The sequence below is a fragment of the Juglans microcarpa x Juglans regia genome, chromosome 8D (genome assembly GCF_004785595.1).
Source record: "Juglans microcarpa x Juglans regia isolate MS1-56 chromosome 8D, Jm3101_v1.0, whole genome shotgun sequence".
Classification (NCBI taxonomy): Eukaryota; Viridiplantae; Streptophyta; class Magnoliopsida; order Fagales; family Juglandaceae; genus Juglans; species Juglans microcarpa x Juglans regia.
Genome location: NC_054608.1, coordinates 9737144 through 9759239, shown reverse-complemented (window position 1 = coordinate 9759239; position 22096 = coordinate 9737144). Strand labels below are relative to the sequence as shown.

Below are 22096 nucleotides of genomic sequence, written 5' to 3'. Positions count from 1 at the left end.
CTCTACTGCCTAAACTATACACTATTATCTCCTATTATCTCATACTTTACATGCTATGCCGGGAGAAGTATGGTTAGAACAAGATCCTCTTATTCTCTTCATTTCATTTCAAATGGATAGCATTCATTTAGTGTAAAATATGAGATATTTTAGTGCTTTCACATTAAGTTTACAAAGATAAAAAAGTCTATCTATAAGCTTTTTTCTATACACCACTAAAATAGGTGTTTTAAATAACAATAAATGGTGTAAGAAGAATTGGTACGTTGACGCTCTAGACTTGCAAGTGGCAAAACTCTCGAGTAAAATGACCAAAATATCTCGTCTTTTAGATTAGATGGATCTTATTCTGTTTAAGAAGATCCTTATCAGAGTTAATTTTTTTTTAATGATTTCTGCAGCGAGGGAGGGTTGGTAGCCTTTCCAGTTGCATTTGAGGTGTGGAATTGGTATACCCTCATCCAACTTGGCTTAGCAGTTGCAGTCTTCCCACTTCTAGAAGTTGCCGAATCTTTTCATAGACAACCCTATTAATAAAATTCATAGGCTGAAATAGAAAATTTTTATATTTAGAGTTATTTTATTTTCAAGCATGTGGTATGTAGAGCGTACGATCCATTTTACTTAAATAATAAGATTTGATTTATAAAATTTAAATTTTAAAATTTTTCTTTCAAATTAAATTATGTCATGTAAATATTTTATTAAGTGTTATTCACATCGGTTTATAAATAGAATAAATATATTTTAGAGTAATTCTATTCATCATCTTCTCATCATTTCATGATGTAGTATTAGATGATTGAAAACTATTTATTATATTACACTTGTAAACCTATTATCTAATATCATATCATTAAATAATGAGAAAATAGATGAATAGATTTTTTGAATTTCTTATATCTAATGCATTATCTTTGACTCTTTATTTCTTATATAATCTGGTCGTTTTCTTTACTAAACATAAATTATAAACCAAGAAATTTACCCCAAAGATTGCTGCGTGCTTGTCTCATGTTATGACATCTTTTGACTTTCTAGATGGTTGGTGTTGGCTTGAGCACGTAAATGGTCAATAAGAGACAACATTACTGAATTATTTTTCCACCTTTTTCTATAACTATTTTTGGGGAAATATTCGTTTAACCCACAACTTATCACCTTTTTTATTTTTTTTATTTTATTATTATTTTATACCACAAATTCGAATTTTCACAATCCATTAAGATTGTACCTTCAATTTTGCATCAATCTTAACCGTTAAAGTCTTGGTTCTTAATCAAGAAAGTCAATCAGCAATTATGACAGAAAAAAATGGCTAACCACCACATTGTCTTCATTCCAACACATCTGACCGAGAATTTATGAGTTCCATCTCAACAAAATTATAGGATAATTGTTGGTGGGCAGGCTCGTTTGGATTTATCTCATAATTATAATTTTTTTAAATTTTTATATAAAATATAATAAATAATTTAATTTTTTTAAATTTTAAAATAATAATAATATTAAAAAATAATATTCTTATAATATTTTATTCAATTCATCTAAAATTATCTCATTTCATTTCACTATCAAATCCAACGAATAAATTGGTAAAAAATTGTAAGTAGAATTATTGAAGATCTAGACCCATTTATTTATTTACCATAATTATTTTACAGTAATTCAAAAAAAAAAAAAAAGAAAAAAACAAAGGCTTTAGCCACTCTCTGTACGCACATTAGTGTAAGAACAAGCTGGTGGGAAATGGTAAAACATGATCAAGATGGAGACAAGTTTTGATTGTGCTTGTTTCCATCAATTACTCTCTAAAAACTAATGAACATTGGTAAAATACAGTTTTTTTTTTTTTTTTCTCTGCATAGTATTTATGAACCACAAATTAAGTTGTTCATGAGAGTTTCTACATTTGTTGGAACAAGTAACTATTTTTTACAACAAAAAAGAGAAGAATTAGGAAAATCTTTGAAGAATCTATCTAGATTCATGAACGTGTGAATGACCCAAAGCCATTGGCGAGTGCATGGACTGCCGGATTGAATGCCAGTCTGCCCAGAATCCCCTGTTTGTATGGCAAGAAAGTTTTCTTCTTCAAGTCCTCCGACACCGCTTTGTTCACGGTGTAATGCAGTTCGTGGGCTGAAACTGGCCCTCTTCTCGATCTGCCCACTGAACCAGAAGTGTCCGGTGACCGGAAGCTCGAGTTCTTGAAATCTTCATGCCTCTTGTGCAAAGCCGGCGAGAACTTGAGGAAAGGATCTTTGTCTGTTGCTCTTCCTTCCGAAGCGCTCCGAAACAGCAGAAAGTCCTTCAGACTCCATTTCTTAGAAGAACTCTTTGAAGAAGAAGAAGACGAAGCAGCGGTTGATGAAAATGAAGCCTTCGAGTTCAGTGATGGCTGTTTGGTGTTTTGCTGCGTCTTTTCTTGTTCCTCCCATTGAGACTCGTAGACCCTGAAAGGAGAGAGCGACCTAGACGCCCTGCGCCCTGAATTTGAAGATGATATGTCTGTACTTCTTTCTCTTCCTCTTTCATGCTCTGTTTTCCTGCGAGTGTTCTCCAGTTGCATCGCAAACGGGTCGGAGTCTTTCTTCCGTCTACGCGAGAACACACCCAGAAATGTCTTCTTCCCCTGTGATCTGGGCGATTTCGGAGACAGCAAAACAGGACTGCTCGGAGTGGTGTACGCCTCCGCTTTTCTACCTATTTGCAGCCGAGAAGGAGGCTTGAAAGGCCGGATTTTGCCACCATCAAAGAGCTCATCAGCCGGCAAAGAGCTCCTCTCTAATTCTTCACAAAAATCAAACGCGAATTCCCCCGCCGCCTCCTCCCTCGTGCCACCAGCTCTGCTTTCATTCCGCATCGGAAACTCATCCTGGTAAAACTCGGAGACGCCACGCGACGGGCTGGTCGGAGCACTGAAGTAGAACTCGCCAAAACGTTTAGGGGTAGAAGGAGCGCTCATGTAAAGCGAAGAAGGACGTGAATTGCTGTTGTTGAAATCGAAATCCATGGTAGTCGGTGGAATCACGATCTCCATTATCGGGAACCTGGCGAATGCCTTTTTGTACTTCAGTAATTGTTGGGAGTTTGGTAGGAGAAGCTGGGACAGCTTGAAAAGTGTAACGAAGATGAAGATTAAAAGGGGAAGGAGGGAAGAAGGGGGACAGATGCAGAGATTGTTGACCGTTTCGAGTCATTCATATTCATATTTTTTTTTTTTTTTTTTGCCATCAATTAATGAAAAGACACAGTGTCACGACATTAGGAGCCGCCTTTTCATACTTTCTTTTCAATCACTTGCCGGTTTGATTCTTATTTTAATTTAATTTAGGCCTTATTATTATTATTATTATTATTATTGTTATTATTATAATAGGGTTCTTGGACGCACGCATGGGCATTAAATTTCGAGTACACGATTACATCTGTCAGAATTGTGACCAACTCCTAGCATGAATTCGAATTCAGAATATCCAAGTTTACGGCTTTTGTTGGCGGAAAAAAAAAAAAAAAAAGGTTTACGGCTTATCTTTTCTTCATCATTAGACTTGATCTTTGATCGAATAAGTGAATTTAAATTTAATATAAATGAGTTTGTATCAAAACGCATTGATTCAGAGAAGACACAACTAATGAACGGATTTGTTAACACCAAGAAAAGGCGTAAGCCGGAATGAAAGAAAGATTCATTTTCGACATGCACTGAGTTGGGCTGACCTCGATCAGTATGGTGTGGGAGCTCTCAGCAATGGTTTGATGTGGCTGTTCGGTATCCACACGTACGTCGGTGATGGTGAATAGTATTTAAATACAGAGAAAATAAAAAGATATATATATATAGATTTACATAGTTCGACACTAAATCTACTTCCATGAGGGTTTTGAGAAATGGAAATTTCAATATAATATGCTTGTTTACAGTCTTTTATACCTTCTCATTTCTCATTGTACAATGAGAGTTGAGAACTACTTATTGGAGAAAATGTTCTCTCTGGAGCTCTCTGTTTAGAGGTTGAAGAAGCCTGGCTAAAAATCTCCCTAAGCTTTCCAAAAAAAAAGAAGTCCTTGAAAACATAGGCCATCTGTCTCTTTTATCTAACCCTCTTCTTACATACCCCTTAGTAGTGGTAGGGATGCCTGTTTTGCATGTCTGATTGTCTCTTATTTTTTTATTTTCTCTTGACACCTCCCTACCTCTTGACACTCTCACCTCTTTATCCATTCTTGTCTCCTTTCCCCAACAGCGGACCTACCTTATGTCTAAGGGGGCCATTCCCCCCCCCCAAAAAAAAAGTTTTTAAAAAATTCAAAATATACCTTATATTTTATTTATAATTCTATAAATATAGCAAATGTTTCCCCTAAAAAATTTACAATCCTCATATGTTCTTTAAAATTTTTGAAAATTTCAGTACACCTAAAAATGTCTTTCTTCATTTTTTTTGCCTATAGTTCCAAAATTTTATATAATTTTTATATATTATTTATTTTCAAGGATGTGGCCTTACAAAAATTAAATTAAAATTAAGTTTAGGAAAAGTAATAAACATTTAATATGGATCTCCAAGTTTTTTTGTTATACAATAGTAGACTTCTTAATATGGAATCTAAAGTTAAAATATAAGAAAAGTCATTTAGGATTGATGATTTACATGAAAAATAGTTGAGAGGTTTTATCCTAATATAGACTTCATTGAGTAAAAAAAAAAAATATTTAAGGTCTCAATTATAGCATTATATGCTTAATGCGACATGAAAATATTTAGATTTTGCATGAAACTTGATAAACTAACTTACATACTAGAATGAAAGATGACATTCTAAAATATCACTTGATAGTTTTATGAAGAAAATAAATTTTAAATATTTCATTATAAAAATAATAATGAATTAATATTATTCCATAAAACATTATCGCCAGAAATTTGAAACATATATTAAGTTGTATTTTTTAGAATTTTATTTCTATGTCTATGTAACAAATTATTGAGATCTAATTTTATGTATAGTTATATTTTTATGATTTTTTAATTTTTATTTTATTTTATATAAATGTGTAATACAATAAAAAAGTTGGCCCCTCATAAAAGTTTCTGGTTCAGCCACTACCTTTCTCTCTCTCTTTCTTTGTTTTCTAGTGATGGTCTCTTGATGGTTTGAGCCTTGAGAACTATTTTGAGCCTGGTGTATTTTACTACCTTACAGGGTCAATTCGCGAAACTCACAACTAGCGTATAACATGAATATATTTTATTTTTAATTTTTTTTAAATATTAGTCTTATATATTATTATTATTATTATTATGTAATATTAATATTAGTATTTAACTACGTTATATATCAAATTATTAAACATTTTTTGTTAATACGTAATTTTATTTTATGAAAATATTAGTTTTCTTATATATTATTAGTTTAGATATTAATAATAAAATATGTTATCATGAATCAAGTTATAATTGTGAATTATTTATATAATTATCTTTGTGTTATATATAAAATTATATTAAGTGAGTTAAAAAATAAATATATGGGTCAACTTAATCCATTTATATGAAACAGATTAAACGAGTTAAGCAAGTTGTGTCACCCGTTAATTAATAAACGAATTGGGTTCAAGTTTGACCCATATAGTCTAATATTTATAATTTGACATAACATGAACACGATCTACAAATATGAATTGTTTCTTTTACAAATAGAATAATATTGACAATTGAAGGTAAAAGATTAATTTTAAGATGCGTAAGTTTCTATTACCTTAGAATATACGACTCTAGGGGTATATGGAATCGAAGCTAGGATATACTAGTTTACAACTCATCTTTAGTTGACTACTAGACTTTACCGTAACAGTTAATAACAATGTCGGTACTAGACTTGTATATAGGTATATAGGTTCCAACCACCAATTGAAAGACATGATCCTACCTGTCACAACTGCGAAGAACTAACTCCTAATACAAAATCAAATTTACGATATCAAAGTTTATATCCTAAGCTCATTTTTTTTTTTTAATTTCTAGGCTTCACCTTGACTGTACAACACTGTTGAGAATAGGAGGGATCAAAGTACAGTTTTAGGACTTGTGGATTAACTCCTAAGAGAAATACGTGATATACATAGAAATTTATAAAAAAAATTGTTACAAACTAACATGACTTGATATTATACGCTAAATTATAAAATAGATCTAATGTATCATTTATTTTTTGTAAGATATTTGTGTAGATCTAACACTTCTCAACTGCTAATACGGAATCAAATCTAGGATATCACGGCTTACAACTCATATTATATAAGATTGGTTTTTATTTCTAGGTTTCAATTTGATGGGTATAACAACGCTGATAATAGAATATGCAATTTTAGAATATTTCAGGATATCTGAGTTTACAGCTCATTTATTGTAAGTTTGTTATTTAATTACTAGGCTTCACCTAATTGACAGATACAAGGATGTTGATAATAGAAGGTAAGATTTTAATTAATTAATTAATTTTAAGAGTTGGGGGCTCCAACCACCTTTGAATATTTGTGGAAAGGGAAGAGACTGAACGTGGGAATTGTGGAAAAAAAAATACATGAATGAGGTATGAAAGTGATGGAAAATAATAATAAGGTCGATTGCCTAATTTCTTTCCCACTACACTTGATTTTAAGAGAGAGCTTTGTCTTTATCTTCCTTATGTTTCTTAATCATGTTTAATTTGTTGTTATAAAATGCTTTGAGGTTTTATTTTTTATTATTCTATGTGTTAGGATTTATTCTTTTTTTTAAAAAAAAGAAAATTGAAATTCTAATATGATTTTAAGCATATCTTTCTAATTTTTAGATTTTGAAATGATTTTATGATTTGCAATTTTTTTTTTTGTTTTTAAGACAATATTTTAGTTTCTAAAATATCTTTCTAATTGTTTTTTAAGGTAATAAGAATTTTAGTCAGTTTTGTTAATAAAAGCTTGATGGAGATCAAACAAAATTGATAAAAATGCCAAGCCTATAAAATTAAAAATTCAATGACTTAAAAGATATAAACGTGTAAAATTTAAAGACTATTGCATGTAGTGTTTAACCCATATTGTACGTGCCTCTCGTGCATTAGGTAAACGTGGATACGGAGGATATTACCATGTACAATATGCAAATGAAAAATTCTATTCATAAATCTCGCACACCACACACACTATCTTTTTTATTATATTTTTATTTTTTTCTCTTATTAAATGTATGGTATATTAATGATGAATAAAAGAATTCAATTGTTTTAAGAAGAATAAAATAAAAAAAAAATTAAAAATAAAAGAAATAAAAAAATTTGTGATATTTAGTGTGTGAGGTTTATAAATAGCAATGCTCCATGCAAATGGATGCAAGTAAAAGGAAAGAAAAATTCTACTTATTATCCCTACACTGCACACACTGCACATGATTTTTATTTATTTATTTTTTATTAAATGTGTGGTGTATAGAGGATAAATAAAAGAATTCTTTTAGTTTAGTAAAAAAAAAAACAAAAAAAAGAAGTGTGACCATGTATAATGTGAGGATAATAAGGAGAAATGCTCAAAAGAAAAGCATCAAGTTGCAACTTGCAAGACGTGGGAGACAAAAATAAAAATCTCAAGAATATTTTAATTCTATTATTAAAATAAATATAATCATTACGTGGCACCAATTCCATGTCAGATTTTGTTTTTCATGAAAAATGCTATTTATTATTATTTTAATCATTATTTTTAATTAAACTAGATATAGTATATATAACACATGATCTCTTTTTTCATTGTGATTAGTCTATTTAATTATTGTCAACTGTACAATGTCATTAGTTTAAGCTCTTAAACACGTTGATAAACGTGGACATAAAATATAGAATCCTCATTTTTTTTTTTTAATATTATGAATGATAATTAAAAGTATCCCATGTGACATGATTCGAACGAAATTTATGTCCAATCAGTCCTCTCAAACAGCTAGCGTTTGAAATAATCTATGAAAAAGTCTGAAAATAAAAAAGCATTAACTAGGGGAAAACCACACATTACGTACCCTCTCTAGCTATCTACCTACCACTCTTTTTATATTTTGCTTGTCAAATTACTAAATTACCACTATTAATATATGATTTTATTCATATATTAATTGTTAGATGAATGATAGAAAAATTAATTGTTGGATATTAAAAGAGGAGAAGAATATAATGGAAGTAATAATCTCAAAGGGTAAAATAACAATTTGGATAAAAAGCAATGGTAGATACAATTTTAGGATATATAAAGTTCGGGCACTCTCTCTTTGAAAAAATGAGATCTATCGTTAAAAAAAAGTAATTTTTTTTTATATGGATCTTATATTTGTCAATTTTTTTAAAAAAATATACGAAGACTTGTATATTTGAGAACTCTAGAAATTATTTTTCTTTTTTATAAAAATGTGAATCCCGCTAAAAAATAATTTTTTTTTAATATTTTCTTATGGTGAAATTCATTTTTGTAAAGAAAGATTAATTACACGGGACTTGTATAAATAATTCTAAGATAATTCCCAAAAATGTGTACGTAGTTAACTCTAGAAATTATTTTTCTTTTTTATAAAAATGTGAATCTCGCTAAAAAATAATTTTTTTTAATATTTTCTTATGGTGAAATTCATTTTTGTAAAGAAAGATTAATTACACGGGACTTGTATAAATAATTCTAAGATAATTCCCAAAAATGTGTACGTAGTTAATGCCTCCCACGTATGGGTCGACGAAATTGGAACTGATCATCGTGGAAATTAGAGCCATGCATGTGCTTAAAATAAGAATTGACCTAATATTAATTCAATATTACTTCTAGATTCTTTGACTTTAATTCTTTTTAAGCTGCATGCATTCAGACAATTATTTAGGCTGAGTTTGGTCATGCATCCACCCACATTATCAAACAACAACAACAACAACTTTGCGTGTCTTAATTTATTTGATTTTGGGAGAGAGAATTATACTTTTCACCAACAAATTACTGCAAATTCTTGTTTTATATATCAAATTAGAAAAATACTTTACTCACAAAGAGATTATACAAAAATAAATCCGTGACTTGATGTGATATATTAAATTATAAAATTACTTTTATTATAAAATAAATATAATGTATCCTATGAAGTTATGCCAGTTTGTGAATCTATCTTCACATCAAACTATTAATACTTTTTAATTTGTACTCTAAATTATCTATATTTCTTTTATTTATCTTGACAATCAATCTTAATGATCTATGTAATGCTCTATTGGAAGGTCCAAATCACATGGTTTATATTCTAAAAGGATTAGTCCATAATACAATTGGAGTACGATTGGAACCTTATAAAAAGTAAGAACTTCTCATTCCTAAACAATGTGAGATCTCATACACCACCTACTCTTATCCTTCTCATATATGATATCACAATCTACTCCTCTTAAATTCTCGACGTCCTCATCGGGCTAGTCCGTCGTAGGTGACATGACTCAAGTCCTACATTTCTGGTTGATATAAGCCCTGATACCATTTGTAATGTTCTAATAGAAGGCCAAAACCACATGGTATATACTCCAAAAGAACTAGTCAATGATAGAATTGGAGTCCCATTGAAATTTTACAAAAAGCAAGAACTTCTTATTCTTAAGCAATCTGGGATCCCATACACCATCTACCCTTACCCTTATCATATATGGTATTACAATCTACTCTCCTTAAATTCCGGACGTCCTCGTCGGGTCAGTCTATCGTAGGTGACATGACTCAAGTTCCACATTTCTGGTTGATATTAACTCTGATACCATTTGTAATGCTCCAATAGAAAACCAAAACCACATGGCCTATAATCTAAAAAGACTGGTCAATAATACAATTGGAATCTATTGAAACTTTATAAAAAGCAAGAACTTATACTTCCTAAGCAATATGGGATCTCATACACCATCTACCCTTATCCTTACCATATATGGTATTACAATCTACTCTCCTTAAATTTTCGACGTCCTCGTTAGGCCAGTCTGTCATAGGTGACATGATTCAAGTCCCACATTTATGATTGAGATAAACTCTGATACTATTTGTAATGCTCTAATAGAAGGTCAAAACTACATGACTTATACTCCAAAAAGACTAGTCAATGATACAATTGGAGTCCCATTAGAATCTTATAAAGAGAAAGAACTTCTCCTTTCCAAATAATGTGGGATCTCATATACCATCTACAATTGTCCTTATTATATAGGGTATCACAATCTATCTATATTGTTGGGTTTTTATTTCCTTGAGATGATACTTCTACATTTTATTTTGCACTAAATTATATTGGACTTCCTTCTCATGGATTGCAAGCAATCTTTTCCCTTTTAGTTACATTTTCGTGATCATCGGTTAAGGCCCATTTAAAGAGAATAAATTTGGACCCTTCTACAAAATAAGAGTCAATAAATAGAGTAATGCGAGCTACTCATCATTTTTTACACATTATTTTCTTATCATCTTATAATATGGTGTTAAATAATAAAAAATTATTTGTAATGTTTAACTCATTTACCTATCATTTAATGTGATGTTGAAATAATGATGGTTTAAAAAATGATAAAACAAAAACTTTCTTGTAAATGAAACCGAAAAAAAAAAATGTAAGATTCAATTTTGATAATAATATGTAATCAAAAATATGAATAGATGCCTAGAATTTTAAGATTTTGAAATTATATATTGATTTGTGAAAATGAAGCATGGAACTGGATAAGCAAACCCCTTGCGGGTTCTTTTTTTTTTAAGATCATAAGACAGATTTATGGATTTATACTTAAAAAGAGTAATTACATATCACACTCCTATCACATTTTCATCATATTTCATAAACACGACACTTTCCATCATTCTTGGATCATCTTTTTATCTAATAAAAAAGAAATTCAAAAGTTGTTGGGTGATGACATTTCATCATAGTGAGATTTATGTGAGATGATAGTGTAGTATATATTTAAAAATTTTCATACTTAAATAATAGATTCTTCTGTTTGGTTGCCTATAATGCTATCCTCGATCTGAAAGAATAATACTATAAACCACGCTCTCATCCTACTTTTATTTCGCTTTCATCCTACTATATAAGATGTGGCACATTTATCAGCTTGTCATATAAAGTGATAAATGTGTCACATCTTATATAGTGAGAAGGTAGCGTGGTGTATAAAATTTTTTGATCTGAAAACATATAGAAGCAGAATTCCAATTTAAAACCCTAAACGGTTGGCCGGATTCGGATGTTCAAGTCTGAGTGATGGGAACGATGCATTTTATCCCATCTAGAAACAACAAAACGACACCCAGGTTATGTCTATGTGTATAACTCAAGCACTTATCGTTGTTGACAGATTGCTGTGGCATGGTGAGATATCTGCACATCAACCACAAGGTCTAATAGATGTGTAAACGTTTTCTTACACCAGATAGAGATTGACTCTCGAGTGCAAAGGCAGTAAGGAGTTTGACAGCAAAATCCATCGGTCGAATAGAGCATGTTTGGATCGTACTTGGGAATATTTTAGAATTTTGTAAATAGCAGTAAAATTCTCTGAGTGAAGATGTTTGATTGGATTTTGGGAAAATATATTTGATTGGATTTTGGGAAATGAGAGAGAAAAAAGTTGAATATAAATATTATGAAATTAAAAAATTATTTAAGTATTATTTGAATATAAATATCAAAAAAGTTGTATTGATTTTTGTGTTTTATTTTGAAATTTATAGAAGTTATATTGATTTTTATATTTGAATAATGATTAGGTAATGATTAGACGAGAAAGTTGAAAATTTAAAATTGAAAAATATTTTGTGTGTAAGTGAAGTTTGAGAATAAGATTAGGGTATGTTTGAAACTTAAAATCATTTCAACTCATTATTACAACTTTTTCAAATTCTAACACAAAATATAATAAACAATTCAACTTTTTCAAATTCTAAAATAATAATAATATTAAAAAATAATATTCCAACAATATTCATCTCAACTCAACTCAACTCAACTCAGTTCAACATTTAAACGTAGCCTAAGAGAAGTTTTGAAAATTCTCATAGTGTCCAAACATGTCCTTAAGAGTATGAATAATTTTATTACTTTGATGTTGAGTTTATTAAAGGTACTAATAATTGTATTACACATGATCTTGGCATAAACTCACTCTTGGCGAAGTATTTAATTACCATTTATACGTTTAATTAAGAAGAATAAAGAAATGTTTGGTCTACACAAAAATATTACAAAATCAAACTTACAAACTGATATGTCGAACAAAAACATAGGGTCATCACCACCGTCATTAAAACCTAAAAATCTAAGGTCGACGCCAATACACACTACCTACTTATAGCAATTTTTTGTGGCGGTTATTAGAACTCGTCACTAAAAAAACTTCATTACTGCTAGTGGTTCAAGAGTACCTATAAAGCTGCATTTAAGCAGTGAAGAATGTGAAACATCACTCTAGGAGTTTAGCTCCCATTAATTCATGTACCTTGAAGATAGCCCATTTCACCGAGGCACAAAGTTAAGGACCACTTCTACAAGCAAGCTCTCTAAGCAAGGACAAGTTTAGATTCCAAGCTACCAAAAGCTTTCCCTTCTATTCCATTCCCTGTGTATGCTTGTCTATTTTTAATCTCTCAATCAGGGACTTTCGTCTTGGATTGTACTCGTTAGGCACATTTCAGTTTAAGTTTAGCGATATTATAATTATTATTTAAAATAACAGACCTGAGAATTTCGGTATGAATATGAGAGTTGCATTCATCGTTCTTTTATAAGTTTTTGATGTGACATCAAATGATTGAAAAACTAACGGAAAAAAATGACACGAAACTATACCAAGCATTGATTCTATTAACTTTTTATTGGAGATAAAATAGCTCATGATACAAGGACCACAGGCCAGAATTCAGAATATGAACCATGACTTGGGCATTTCGGCATCAATGACATTCTTTGATTGTTGGAGTTGATAACTTCACATAGAAGCCTTATCCTTTTCCCCTCTTAGTTATTATTAGTAGGGAATGCTCAAGTTCCATCAACATGCAAGATGGAGTAATGGTCTGTCATTGTTTTGAGCTTACGCTCTTTAATGGAACTTTCATTACTAGCTTTTGTTTGAATTCTGGATATAGTTGGACATTCATTCCTCAATTGCTTAGAAACTAATCAGAATCAATACTAAGGGAGCTCAATGGTAGTCTCACCTAACTTGGCCATACTCAACTTGTTGTAGTATGTGGCTCATATAGAGTGGAACATGTATACAGAGAAAGCAGACTGATGCCGGAAGTAATGCGAAGTAGAGTGAGGGGAGCGTAGTATAAATATGGTCTGTACGACTAGGATTAGTATAAATACATATGATCTAACCCTACTTTGGGCAGTTAGTGAAAATTCAGCCTCTGCTCCTGTGGATGTAGACATATTGTCAAACCACGTTAAATTTGTGTGTTTTTCTTATTTTCTCCACTTATTTTCTTCATCACGTAGCACAATACAACTTGGAGCAGCATAACTTCTGAACTATGTGGAGATGCAACATTGTCTCCTTGTTCACAAGCGCCTTTTTTGCGTAGAAGAATTCATCGTTTAAGAAGAAATTCTTCTACTTATAAGTGGTGCGTAAACGTACTATTTACAGTGAAACTCATTACTGTAGTTGAAAAAGCTTTCACATTGGTGGTGTATCAGTATGCGGGCTTGCAAATGAAATTTTTATAGTTGAAGAATCCATTTAAGTAGAGTTGTTTTTGGTAAGTAATGGCAAGGTTTGACAGAGTTGTTTGTTGTGGTGTTCATTTATGGGAACTTGTTCCATATAACAAGATTTCACACAAACATGAAATGCAAAAGCTTTGGACCCAATCAATTTCCTTTTTATTTGAAACTCTTTTCAAAGCATAGTACATGCTGAACCTCAAGGTGAAGACACCATTCATCTCATGAATACTTACAAGGTATCATATACAAACTACCTTTCTTATGCATTCTATAGCTGTGTATACAAGAAAATTGCAAAGTTTATTGCGAGTATAAAAGGTACCTAAAACTAAACTCGTATGGAATAATTTGGACAAACTGTGAAAGAGGTTCCTTTTTGCCTCTCTCAATACACCCAATTGCTTCTTAGGCAAGTTCACTTGGTAACTGAAGACAGATCCAATCAAGCAACGATTCCAAATCCTTTGCAAAGTCGAGCAAATACCAATCCAAAAGCTTTGGGATTGCAAACTTGGTAGTTGAAATTCCAACTGCAGCCTGTAAGTACTCCCTTTTAGCCACTTCCAGTTCTTTCTCAACCTGAGATGCTGTGTACACCCTCACCTTTCATATGGAAGAGTTAATAAATCAGCAATGGCATAACTGCATGGAATCCCTAAGACACTAGCAACTGTGAGCACTTAAAAGAGTCTTGATTTAGACCTGAATGAGTTCCAGGAACAAACTATAATTCTCACAGAAAGTATCAAGATAAATCCCAGGAGCAATCATATATTAAGACATATGTGCAGCACATTAAGCTGTCAAGAAAAACTGTGCCAATGAATATAATCTAGTGTATTTGGGAATATCTTTTTAATTATAATGTTTCGATGAACGCGGGACTACACTGAAGAGCTTCACTTAATTTGCTCATCATGGATGTGGGACAATGGCTGATAATTGAAGCAAAGTTTACTAGTCTGGGTTAACTTACAGCAGGGGAGGACCAGCTTCCACAGCATAGGGCAAATGTCACCAAGGGTTCAGAAAACTCCAAACCAAATATGCTTCTCCTAGTCTTCTCATCGTTTTTTGCACCCTTTACAAATGTCTGGTGCAACTAAAAGTAAGAAATTTGAAACAATGATTTTTATCTTAAAGGTGAAACATTCTTGTGGTTGACCACATGAGATGGGCACTACTTACATATTTTGAGCGGTAAGGCAATCTCAAGATGAAATGTTCTATAGTTATTGCATTTAGCAAGTGTCCCCCAACATTTATTGTTGCCCGAGTAACAAGTAATGGAAGTGCATAAATGACTGCCTATATCCATTTCATGTTAAAAGCTACAAGTTGGTTTGCAGCAAAGTCATATTTTAAATAGAGGCCTTCAAGCATTTGATATAAGTATCGCAAATGAAATTACAATATATCCTTATCCTACCAAGAAAGAGGAGTTCCTGGATATTACATACCTTCTGCATCAAAGCAAAAACCATCTCATGGCTCTCTGGTATTCCGTGTTCTAGGAATGCCTGTAGAATAAGAGATAGTGAATGGCTCTTTCTTTGCACTTGGCAAGGGAACAGGAGATGAGAGTGCAAAACACGACCTATCACTAATTTTAGCAAAATAGAGAGCAAAATAATGTAACTAACGTCCATTTCATTTGCAAATGAACAGCGAAGATATTGAAACTTGTGTACATACATTCATCATGCAGGAATTGTAAATGTTTATCCAGAATGCTAGCTTCCCCTGATGGATGAGGCTTTCTAAGTTGACAGAGGCAAGTTTCCCCAGGAGGAGTCTGAGAATTCAGAAAAACAATTTGCTGTGACTTTCTAGTGTATTTATAAATACCATCATGAATAAAGCAAGAAACTATCCTAATCTTTCTCAAACTTACTTTAATCTACGAAGTAGAAACACAGAATTTTCTGTTCGGTTTGGGTTGATTGAGCCAGCTTCAATGTGACATAATTTCTTATATGGACCAATATCTCTCATTCCATATACTGAACAAACACCATAAGGATACCAATAATTTGTTTCTTCACTGCTTTCTCGAGTTGAAGAGGTCGATATGGAGGGTAAATTTTCTGCACCACTTTGATTCTTCTTCAAACTCATTCTTAGGAGAATGCTAGATAAGCATTCCACTATATTTTCAGAAATTCTCTTTGGGCCATCATCTCCTGGCCCTTCATCAGGGGTTCTTGTGTCTAGACTTGCTTGGTCTTTCAATCTGCATTCTACCTGGAAATTTGAAAACTCATACTCATTTTAGAATAAGAATGACTGTACATAATGCAAAATAAATAATTGATATTAGTAGGTACCTGTAAATTCTGATGATCTAAACGCTTCTCTGCGGATCTTTGGCTTATGAGAGGTCTCTTAACTGGAGTTTTTATTTGGTTGGGGTTTATGGATCGAGGATCCATTTACATTCTTTACTGAATTTGTACATGATTGATCCTCTTGTCCCCGACCATCATCTGTGAATCAAATATGAAAACAATGTTTCAAAGCCTATTTCCATACACGATATACATTCCTAATTGAGCTGCAAAGTTTTACCAGAAAGAGAAGGTTTATGCCTCCTTTAACCGGGTATGGGGCATATGAATCAGCTGAATTTTCTGCGCCCCTTCTGGAGGATGATGATATATAGACAGCTTCATGATACAGATCCTGTCTAAAATGCACAACTTGCTGTTCGAGCCGAACCACTTCCTCTTCCAGAACAGCCACCTCGGCAAGAAGCTCCAATGTCTATGAAATCTAAATCCAACAATAAGGAATATAACTTCCATTTGGAAAGTATAAAATTGTTAAGACAAACATTTTTATGATAAAAATGCCTCCTTGTTTTTGGTAAGTAATGGCCAAGTTCAACAGAGTTGTTTGTTGTGGTAGCTCAAGATTCAATCAATTTCCTTTTTATTTGAAACTCTTTTCAAAGCATAGTACATGCTTATTAAGGCATCTCAGCTCACTGCACCAGAGCAGTCCGTTGCACATACCCAACTCACGTAGCTGTGCACCTAGTGTACCATTCCATGCTCTGCACAACAGAGGGCACTACCACGCCCTGCACATATAGCCGAATGATTCTTCACAGCCACCTGTCAATATTTGAGTGGCACACATTGTAAAGGTTGTTACAGAATATACTCTATAAATAGACACTCTGATGTACACAGAAATACATGAAAAGAAATGAGATTTTCCTATGCATTGATTGTCTGTGATGTGTATGAACTTTCCTCAAACAACTTGCTTGGTTGCTTTCTTTTTAGTTCAAACATGGTATCCAGAGACTGAGACTCACGTCCACTTCTTTCCCATGGCCTCCTCTGAAAATTTCTCCCCCCCTCCTAAACCATCTTCCATTCTCAACTCTGCTACACACTGTGTTATTGTTAAACTTACCATTCAAAATTTTTCACTGTGGAAGGCACAGATTGTGCCTTTGCTCAAGGGCATCAACTGTTTGGTTATGTTGTTGGCTCTATCCCCTCTCCCACTGCCTTTATTGACAGCAAAATCAATCCAGAACATACCCAATGGGTATTACAAGACCAGCTCCTCATCTCTGCCATTAACTCTTCTCTCTCCGAGTCTGTTCTTGCCCAAGTTTTGGACTGCACTACATCACATGAAGTCTAGACAACCCTTCAAAATATCTTCCAAGCTCAATCTTGTGCTCATGTTTTTCACACCCAATATCAGCTTGCTACCCTTACAAAAGGAACTGAGTCCATTTCGGATTACTACAACAAAGCAAAAACTCTTGCCCCTTCCCTCACTGCAGCGGGTCATACCCTCACTAATCACGAATTCTATGTCTATCTCGTTGCGAGACTTGGAACTGATTATGAGTCCATGGTCACCTCTCTCACTACACGGCCTGACCCTCTCTCCCCATCAGATCTACAGCTATCTACTTAATCACGAATCCCGCCTATCTCATCAGAATCAATCTTTACTCATGGGTTCTTCCTTCTCTGCAAATAACACTGTCACTCGGGCACCTTCTTTACTTGGTCATCCCCCTCGTGGTGGACGAAATGGTGGTCGAAAGGACGTCGTGGGCGAAATGGGGGTTGTAACAATAGTCGTGGTGGCTTCTCCTCCAACTATTTCCACAATCGCAATGACACTCGCCCCATTTTCCAACTCTGTCAAAAGCCAGGCCACAAAGTTATCTCTTGCAATCATTGGTTCAACCATGCCTTCCAGTCTCCTGCATCAGTTTCGTTGACTGCCAACTACACCCATCTCCCCACTCCCTCATCTCCTCCATCGACTTGGTTTCCTGACATGGCTGCAACCAACCATTTCACCCCTGACTTGTCAGCTCTCAATTTAGACTCTATGTCCTATCAATGTTTTGACCAAGTGAGCATCGGAGATGGATCTTCTCTCCCAATACAGAATGTTGGTTCGGCTCAGTGGACTTCTCATTCCGGCAATTTTCTCTTAACTAATCTTCTTCATGTCCCATTGATTTCTCGAAATTTACTCTTTGTTAGACAGTTTTGTCTTGATAACAAAGTTTTCTTTGAGTTTCACTCTGAATTTTTTCTTGTGAAGGATTCCCATTCCTAGGCGATGCTTCTTCGAGGTCCAGTTGAGAACGGACTCTACACTCTACCATCCGAACCTACTGCACCTGTTTCCAGCTCACTGCCTCCTTGGAAGGATCCTGCGTTATACCGGTTGTAAATGGATGGTGAAGATAGTGATCTGGGTTGATAAATTGGTGGAAAAATGCAAGCAGATGATGTGTTTGTAAGAATGTTCAGGAAAACTGGAAATGAAGACGAAATGGATATAGGGTTCTTCGAGGGCCCCTTAACCTCCCAAAAGCTTGATTCAATATTCTTCAAATAATTGTCAGATGTCTTTCTTGTGCCACGGACTCCTCCTAATACCCACGCAGGAGTAACTAACCCAAGCACTAACATATGGACACGTGTCCTGACTCATAACAGAAATAAAGCAGAAAATGAAATACTACATTCTAGAACACTTAAAAGAAATACAAATATGAAATGCATAATCCGGACTAAAGCAAATGGTGAGTTTTAATCTCCCCAAAACGGTGCGCCTTGGACATCATGAAACGGTGCGCTTCTTGGCTGCTGCTGTGCGTTTTATTCCCAGGTACTTTACTTCACTTGACTTCCATCGACTCACTTCACTTCACTTCTCTTCTACCCGATCTCCTCAGCTGTCTTCGTGCCATGTAACCCTAACCTCCTGCCATACCGCTCTCTCTCTCTCTGGCCTCATAACAATCCTCCCCTGTTAAAAGACCTTGCCCACAAGGTGCGGGTAGAGGTCCATCATCTTTGACAGTGGCTCCCATGAGTTGTTTTCCGAGGAAGCCCCAACCCATTTGATGAGGATCTCCGTGATGGCTCGGTTGCCTTGCCGTTTGAGACGGTGCTCGATGACTTTCTCGGGCTCTGGCTGTATTTCCCCCTCATTATTGACTGGAGGAAGTTTGGGAAGAGGACAGATCTGGTTCCCTAACTTGGGTTTCAAGCAAGAAACGTGGAACACGGGGTGGATTCGTGAGGTCTCGGGTAAATCCAGTTTGTAAGCCACTTTCCCCACCCTGTGCATCACTTGGAAAGGGCCATAAAACCGAGGAGATAGCTTGAGATTGTGGCGTGTTGCAATGGAACTCTGTCGATAGGGCTGCAAGCGGAGGTAAACCCAATCTCCCTCCTTAAACTCACGATCTGATCTTTTTTTATCCGCATAGTATTTCATTCTTTGTTGGGATTGCTGTAAATTGTGTTGGAGTAGAATTCTGATCTGGTCTCTGGTCATCAGATGTTGATCCACTGCGTCCGTAAGGGCTGTCCCGGGAATATAAGAGTTGAGCCGAGGTGGACAGTACCCATATAAAGCCTCAAATAGGGAAATTTTGGTCGAAGTGTGGTATGATGAATTATACCACCATTCAGCCATCAGTAACCATTGTGCCCAGCTCCTAGGTTTATCACCAGCATAGCAACGTAAGTAACCTTCCAAGGACTTATTGAGGGCTTCAGTCTGACCATCGGTCTGTGGGTGGTAGGCTGAACTGTAGTGTAACACCGTTCCTTGCAACTGAAATAATGTCTTCCAAAAAGTACTCAAAAAAATAGGATCACGATCCGAGAGGATAACCTTTGGCAACCCATGTAGTTTAAAAATTTCCTTAAAGAATGCCTGTGCAACCCCAGCGGCTGTATATGGGTGTGCCAAAGCTACAAAATGGCCATATTTGGTCAGTCTATCAATAACTACCAAGATGACATTGAACCCTTGGGATTTAGGTAAACCTTCCACAAAGTCTAATGAGATTTCCTCCCAAGCTTGTGAGGGAATTGGGAGGGGTTGGAGCAGACCAGGGGGTAAAATGGTCTCACTTTTATTTACCTGGCATGTGTCACATTCTCGTATCATACGCTTGATGTCCTTCTTCATCCCTTGCCAATAAAAGTCTCTTTTCGCTCTCTGGTATGTCTTCAAGTAGCCTGAGTGGCCTGCTTGTGGATCTGAGTGAATATAATTGAGGACCTTAGCCTTAAACAAAGACTGAGGGTCAATTACCAACCTGCCTTTTTTGAAGAGTAACCCTTGCTTTAGAACATAACTTTTAGGCCCTTGCTGACCTGTAATAAGCAGCTGTATAATCTTATTTAACTCAGGCGAGGCTGCATAGGTAGTTTTTAGTTCATCAATCCACATGGGAGTGGGAAATGTAAGGAGACCTAGGAATCCCCCTTGAATCAGATCTGGTTCATGCCTTCGAGAGAGGGCATCAGCCACTTTGTTTTCCTTCCCTTGCTTGTACTGAATTGTAAAATCATAGCCCAGTAATTTTGTGATCCATTTTTGCTGTTTAACCGTGCCCACCTTTTGTTCCAAGAGGTACTTAAGTGACTGTTGATCGGTTTTAACAATGAAAGTCTGGCCCAATAAATAGGGTCTCCATTTGTGAACTGCAGTGACTAGAGCTAGGAGCTCTTTTTCATAAGTAGACAGGGTCAACGCCTTCCCTTTCAATGCCTTGCTTAAATAGGCAATAGGCTGGCCGTCTTGCATTAATACAGCCCCCACCCCACATCCACTTGCATCACATTCAATAACAAATTTTTATGAAAAGTCAGGCAACCTTAACGCGGGTGGAGTTGAGACTGCTGCCTTAAGTTTCAAAAAGGCCTCATTAGCCTTATCATCCCAATGAAAAGAGTTCTTTCGCAGCAGAGCATTAAGTGGGGCTGCAATAAGGCCATAACTCCTTATAAATTTCCTATAATACCCCGTCAAGCCGAGGAAGCCTCTTAAGGCTTTAGTGTTTACTGGAGTTGGCCACTCCACCATTGCTTGTACTTTCTTTGGGTCAGCTTTAACACCCTTACCAGAAACTATATGCCCCAAATATTCCACCTCGGCCACTCCAAATTGACACTTGGATAATTTAGCAAATAGGCAGTGTGTAGATAAGGTTTGTAAGACCACTTTGAGATGCCCAATGTGTTGTTCCAGGGTGTGGCTGTACACCAATATATCGTCAAAAAATACTAAGACAAATCTTCGTAAATACGGCCTAAAAATTGTGTTCATGAGCCCTTGAAAGGTGGAGGGCGCATTGGTAAGTCCAAAGGGCATGACTAAGAACTCATAATGCCCCTCATGAGTTCGGAAAGCCGTTTTTGGGATATCCTCTGGTACTACCCTTATTTGATGATAGCCAGATCTAAGATCTAGCTTTGAGAACACTGCTGCCCCATGTAGTTCGTCTAGGAGTTCATCAATCATTGGGATGGGAAACTTGTCCTTAACCGTTTCCTGGTTTATTGCCCTATAGTCGACACATAGACGCCAACTCCCATCAGCCTTACGGACCAATAAAACAGGTGAAGAAAAGGGACTAGAGCTTGGTCTAATGACACCTGTTTTGAGTAATTCATCCACTATTTTCTCGATTTCTGACTTCTGGTAGAAAGGGTAGCGATAAGGCCGTGTAGAAATGGGACTAGTACCCTCCTTGAGTACAATACGATGGTCATGAGACCTAATGGGTGGCAACCCCCAAGGTTCATCAAAAATCTGGGCAAAATCTGATAACACTTGCTTGATTTCTGGGTGGTTTACCTCATTATCCAACAATGCAGGTGTGGCTTGTAACTGTAGAATCAACCCCTTCCCTTTATAACATGAGTTCAGAAACATTTTGTGACAATTAGAAAATGAAGTTTGTTGTAGTTGAAGGCCCTTAAACATAACTGGTTTACCCCCCCACTGAAACTGCATTTGTAGGGCAG

At 34.9% G+C, this 22096-nt stretch overlaps 3 protein-coding genes across 3 annotated transcripts; all 3 read right to left on the bottom strand.

The window, feature by feature from the left end:
• Positions 1–1747: 1747 nt before the first annotated feature.
• Positions 1748–3204, bottom strand: LOC121243633. The gene has a single exon (XM_041141754.1). The coding sequence runs from the start codon at positions 3041–3043 to the stop codon at positions 1988–1990; it is 1056 nt and encodes a 351-aa protein (XP_040997688.1). The 5' UTR covers positions 3044–3204; the 3' UTR covers positions 1748–1987.
• A 10704-nt stretch (positions 3205–13908) lies between these two features.
• On the bottom strand, positions 13909–15083 carry LOC121242192 (the record flags this gene model as incomplete). The annotated part of the gene is made up of 3 exons (XM_041140086.1): positions 13909–14378; positions 14752–14868; positions 14964–15083. Coding segments are annotated over 3 exons (435 nt in total), but the record flags the coding sequence as incomplete, so codon positions are not given.
• Positions 15078–16369, bottom strand: LOC121243022. The gene is made up of 5 exons (XM_041141075.1): positions 16344–16369; positions 16103–16261; positions 15670–16019; positions 15471–15570; positions 15078–15295 (listed from the first exon to the last, which is right to left on the bottom strand). Exons 2-5 carry the CDS (start codon positions 16205–16207, stop codon positions 15137–15139), a joined length of 714 nt encoding a protein of 237 aa, XP_040997009.1. The 5' UTR covers positions 16208–16261; positions 16344–16369; the 3' UTR covers positions 15078–15136.
• Positions 16370–22096: the final 5727 nt, after the last annotated feature.

What these genes read in the sequence shown, in the direction of transcription:
- LOC121243633 (XM_041141754.1), bottom strand. Translation starts at nt 3,043, where the DNA reads ATGGAGATCGTGATTCCACCGACTACCATGGATTTCGATTTCAACAAC.
- LOC121243022 (XM_041141075.1), bottom strand. Translation starts at nt 16,207, where the DNA reads ATGGATCCTCGATCCATAAACCCCAACCAAATAAAAACTCCAGTTAAG. An exon ending in TAGATCATCAGAATTTACAG is followed by an intron (nt 16,020 to 16,102) that starts GTACCTACTAAT and finishes TCAAATTTCCAG; the next exon opens with GTAGAATGCAGATTGAAAGA. An exon ending in TTTCTACTTCGTAGATTAAA is followed by an intron (nt 15,571 to 15,669) that starts GTAAGTTTGAGA and finishes CTGAATTCTCAG; the next exon opens with ACTCCTCCTGGGGAAACTTG.